The sequence below is a fragment of the Condylura cristata genome, unplaced genomic scaffold (genome assembly GCF_000260355.1).
Source record: "Condylura cristata isolate star-nosed mole 26May11 unplaced genomic scaffold, ConCri1.0 scaffold00029, whole genome shotgun sequence".
Taxonomy (NCBI): Eukaryota; Metazoa; Chordata; class Mammalia; order Eulipotyphla; family Talpidae; genus Condylura; species Condylura cristata.
In genome coordinates, this window is record NW_004567130.1 from 18,713,117 (window position 1) to 18,718,282 (window position 5,166).

Genomic DNA, 5,166 nt, shown 5'->3' on the forward strand with positions numbered 1-5,166 from the left:
GCCCCTCTGCGTCTGCTGCAGGCCCATGTCCTGCTGTCTCTGGGGTGCACGGCGGGGCGTTCGTGCCGGGGCGCACAGGTGTCTCACCCTGCTGGAGCCATGCGGGCCGCCCTCTTGCTCGGGCTTCGGGGTCACAGCCCAGGCGCCACCACGGCACCAGCGTCACGGGGCCCCGTCCTGTTCCCCAGCGGGTCAGAGCCCGCGCTCTTCTCCCCCAGGACACCCCGGCTGGGACGCAGCCTTCTAGAACGTGTCATCCAGGGGCTGCGACCGCAGCGGTCTCTAAGTCACTCACGACCTGCAAGTCCTTCGGACCTGCTGGGGACAGACCCACCGCACCCCCACATCCGCAGGCGGGTGTCCCGTTCCCACAAGACCGTGGACACCCCTCGTTAACAAAATGAGTTTTTATTTTCTGTCCTGTTATTTATACAGCTGTAAACTCAGGGGGTCGCCCCAGGCTCGCCCACCTCCGGCAACGACTAGTAAGCACCTTCAGTGGGTTCCACAGCTCAGTGGCCACTTCAACAGCTTCAGAGTGAATCTGGTAATACGCATACAAGTTACAGGAGGGGACGAAGTCACGGTGCCCATCGGTGTGGGGGCTCGGCAGGGAACGAAAGCAGCTGGGACCGCTGTGGGGCTGGACTGGGATGGACCCACATGCCCCCGCCCCATCCTGTGGCCCTCGGGGGCGCATTTGCCGCTCAACATCACTTCGGTCATTAGAGGACGTCGCTGCCCAAGCAGGGTCCAGGCGGGGGTGGGGCTGGAGCTGGGGTTCAGGGCTGTTCCCGACTTTGAGGGGGGACTCTCCTCCCGAGGAAGGAAAACGAGGCCCGTTCTTCCCTGCCTCAGGCGCGCTCTCCAGCGAGTTTTCCCTCCTGCCCCGGGTCAGGCGGCTCCTGGGTTCCTGGTTCCTGCTGGCGACGCCCTCTGGGGACTCCGACACGCCCACTCCAGTCCTGCGCCCAGGCCCTGGCGCCCAGCCGGCAGCCAGCACTTCCGCGGCCCGAGGACTCTGCGTGGCAGTTGACTGAACAAAATGGCAGCCACTCTGGGGCCCGGAGCTGCTCTCCGCACGCCGTGGAGACGCAGGGCACGGCCCCTGCACCACCCAGCCAATGGTAAAGGGCCCGGGCCACGTACACACCTTGGCGTGGCCTGCCGCGTGGGTGAGCAACCACCCAGGGTCCCGGGCGGGGAGACCCCGGCAGGCCGGCCCCTCTGGCTGCAGAAGAGCGCCCACGAGCAGACACACCAGGGGGCAGGCGGCGGCCACGGAGGGCACAGCCTCAGCCGGCCGTGGGGCTGGGTGCGGTCTCGGGGCTGGGCGCGGGCGGTGCTGTGCTGCTGAGCCCAGAGCTGAGCTCCAGGCACGCTGGGCCAACGGGAGCGACTGTAATCTGGCGTCGGCTGAGGCATGCCGCAGGGCCGCCCCCAAACACTGCTCCCACAGACGGCGGTGCTGACGCAAGCCCTCGATGAGCGAGGCCACTGTGGAAGCGCCAGTGACCTCCCTGCTCATTGTCGCTCTGCGAACCCCCGTTTTCCCGGGGGGGGGCTGCAATCTGTCACAGCGAGGCACAGGAGGGGACGTGAGCACACCACGGGAGAAGGGTGGGGCGCAGGCCCTGCTGGTGGCCCCGCCACATTCGAGGCGCCGTGGCGTGGGGCACCTCCGAGTGAGGCTGAGCTCCGGGAAGGGGTGCTCAGGCCTGGGGGGCTCAGCAGCCCGCCCTGGGCCCGAGCTGGGGGAGTTTGCTGCAGCGCACGCTGGCAAGGGGACCTCCTGGCGTGGCAGAGCTGGCCTGGGCTGGGGGCGGGGGGCTCTCCGGGCCGGAAGCCCCCGGTGTGTGCGCGTTTGGGGTGCCGGGAGGGGTGCTGTCAGGCCCATCAGCCACCAGTGGCTTTCAGTCTGGACGCTCTATGCGGGCTGTCGCCAGGAGCCGCTTGGGGAGGGAAGGGGCCCCTGTCACTTCCGCTCCACGCAGTCCACCCCCACGGTGTTGTCCGGGCAGCGGCAGGTCCTGCTCCCGGGCGTGGCCAGGCAGAGGTGGGTGCAGCCGCCGTTGTTCACCGAGCAGTAGTTGTGGCCTGGAGGAGGCGGAAGCCGGCACAGGTCACTCTCGAGCTGCCTCGCCCACTCGCTCCACGGTTAGCTGGGGGGCGGCGTGGGGCCGGGCGCCGTGGGCAGCTCTGGGACCGCGGGCAGCGGCTCACAAGGCGGCACAGTGCGGCAGGGACCCCGCAGCGTGGGGCACCGAGCTGCTGTAGCGCCCGGTTGTGTGGGCGTCAGGCCACGCTTGCGGCTGTGCTGACCAGGCCACGTGGCAGCTGCAGAGACTGGGCTCTCGGGGCGCAGGGGTCAGGCTCCTCACTGTCAGACTGTCTCCAGCCGCTGCGGCTGAGCCCGACCCCCGGCAGGGAGGGGCCCCAGGGCAGCGGGCCCCGCCCGTCTCCCCGCGGCCCCCTCAGCAGTGGGTCTCAGGGGTCCACCTGTCCTGCTCCCCGCTCTGTCTCTGTGGCATCCTCTTGGCCCCACACCTCTGTCCTGCACCCCAGCTCTCGTATGCATAAATAAATAAAAATAAATCTTAAAAAAAAAAAGCGGCAGCGATCCTAATGCTGGTGTTCCCATTGGGAACCCGAAAATTCCTTTCCACCACCGGGATTCCACACTTTCTTCACTTTGTCCACTTCCGCTTCACCCCTTACTGTGGCCCCGTCTGGCCCACCCACCACAAACGGCCTAGAGGGAAGGGACCACGAGGGCCGGCGTGGCCGCCGGACACAGAGACTCACCCTGGGGGCACTGAGACGGGGCAGTGGTGACACCATACAGCCGGGTCTGCTTGTGGGGGTGGAAGGCGTCCGTCTCCTTGGAAATAGCGAGGTCCACAGCCACCACGGAATTCCTACAGAACATTCGAGGGCCACAGATAGGAACACCCTGAGCGGCGAACCTGTGTCCAGGGCAGTCTCTGTGGCGGCGTTGCGGGTCAACAGCCTCCCTGGCCTTGCTCCCAGGCCTCCAGGCCCAGCCTGCGCCGCTCCGGTTTCCAGAAAAGACCGGAGGCCAAGCCGGCTCTGAATTCCAGGCTGCAAACCTGCTTTTAGCGCAGCTGCCACGCAGCACCTAAGTGCTGCTGGGCCCCTCCTTGCCGGACGGGGCAGGGGGCACAGTGGGGCTTCCAAGCTGCAGAACCAAGCAGGCGGGGGCCTAGAGGCCCAGAGCCCAGGGCCCCACACTTGGGGCTGCCGGCCAGGACGCCCGGTGGACGGGCACGCTGGCTCCACCCGGGGCCCACCCGCCCTCCTCCTAGCGCTGGCCCAGGGGGCCAGGAGGCCCAGGGCAGCGCCCCTGAGGCAGCGAGGGCCGCGCGGGGCCCCGTGCCCACAGCCGACTTACGTCTTCCAGTCCGTGTAATACAGATTCTTCCCGTGGCTCGTCACGGCAAACGGGTACTGGAGCCCCTCGAGGACCCTGCGCCGGCCGGCCTGACCCGGCTTCAGGCACTCCGCCCGGCCAGTGCCTGTGGGCACAGTGACACATTGCTCAGCCACACACTGCCCCCTTGTGCCCGACACCGGGGGCGGGGACGGACGGGGGACTCAGCGTCACAGCAACAAGCCCCGCGGGCACGGGGCTCGCACTCAAGGACGGACCTGGCCTCTGCAGGGTCCTGCGGCCGCCTGGGCAACTGGACCCGTTCGCTGCTGCCGGTCAGGCCGAGCGGCCCTCGGCGCCGGCGGGGCACAGCCATGTCTGGCGCCAGCCGTCCTGGGGGTGACATCGCACACGGCCCGCCAGCCCCGCCCCTGCCCTGCCCTCGGACCATTGCCACCTGACCTGCGCCACCGGCGTCTGCTGCCCTGTGGCTCAGCGCGGCAGGCCGGCTGCAGTGTTGGCCTCCCCAGCCCGCCCCACGGCCCTGCGTCCCAGGTCCCTCACTCCCTCACGCCCTGCCCCTCCGTCACTGCCTGCACCATGCAGGCGCCCTCAAGCCCCACGGACATGAGCTGGCGTCGAGCACGTGGGCCGCACGTGGGCCCCACCGGGCCCCACTCGCCCTCCTGGAGCCTCCTGAGCTAGGAACTGCAACAGGGGCCAGCTCTGGCTCAGGCCACCCCACCCCGGAGCCGCCCCCCAAGGGCAGAGCCCTCAGAAGTGTGCACAGACCCCCAGCACCTGCCCTGTGACTAACCTGGCTCCTGGCTCCGCATCCCCGCAGGCTGCATCCCTGCAGCCCCAGACCTTCCTCCCTGGTGGAGCACCTGCCTATGTCTCTGTGGACACCCCACTGTGCCGAGGCGGGCCACGCCAGGCTGCACTGTGTTATCTTCCCGCTGCAAGGCCTGCCGAGCCCTTGGGGCCAGGCAGGAGCTGCGGGAGTGTAAGCCGGTGTTGCTCAGCACGCAGCCAGGCAGGCGGCAGGCTCCGGGCTCCAGGACTGGCCTGGTCATACAGGGCCGAGTGGTCACCCCCGCGGGCCAGGCCAAGAGGCAAGATCGGGCTCTGATGCAGTCACTGACGCAATCCTTTAAGCGCTATCATTCCAGAAAGCCAAACCACAGCCAGTCCTGAGCCACCCCTCAGCAGGAGTCAGGCTAGATTTGGTCCGTGGCGTGTCACTGGCTGAGCGCCCAATTGGAAGACCAAGTCAGCCCGGATGGCATCAGAGGAAAGCGGCGATGCAGTGCAGAGCGCAGACGTGTGGCTACACTGACCACAGAAGAGGCCTCATCTCCTCACGCTGTCTCCCCAAAACATCCCCCACCCTGTGTTCCTGGCATACGTCGGGCTAGCTCATGGTGGGGGACAAAAGCTGTCGGGGGACAATCGACGCACGCTGCAGCCCCAGCAGCGCCAGCACACACGTCACCTGCGTCCACCCAGCAGAGCTGAGACAAGTAGGCGTCAAAGGTCAGTCCGTTGGGCAGGCCCAGGTCATCCTGCACAAGAACCCTCCGGTGGGTGCCGTCCATGTAGGCAGTTTCGATTTTGGGGCGCTCTCTATTCCAGTCTGTCCAATAGAGGTTCCTGGAGGAGGAGAACCGGGGGGAAAGGAAGAGCAGCAATGAAGACACCCGAAACAAAGCTCATTTAAAAAGATCAGCACTGGCCCTCCCTGGGGGCGCAGCGGGTAAAAGCACTGCACTAAG

The 5,166-nt window shown here is 67.3% G+C and overlaps 1 protein-coding gene across 1 annotated transcript in view; it reads right to left on the bottom strand.

The window, feature by feature from the left end:
* Positions 1-392: 392 nt before the first annotated feature.
* Positions 393-5,166, bottom strand: part of NID1 (nidogen 1) — a 54,103-nt gene continuing 49,329 nt past the window's right edge. Inside the window, exons 13-16 of the mRNA XM_012730851.1 lie at positions 4,887-5,044; positions 3,413-3,536; positions 2,806-2,918; positions 393-2,097 (exon numbers count right to left, since the gene is read on the bottom strand). Of these exons, the coding sequence (XP_012586305.1) occupies positions 1,976-2,097; positions 2,806-2,918; positions 3,413-3,536; positions 4,887-5,044 (517 nt within the window). The 3' untranslated portion in view covers positions 393-1,975. The remainder of the gene's footprint in view (positions 2,098-2,805; positions 2,919-3,412; positions 3,537-4,886; positions 5,045-5,166) is intronic.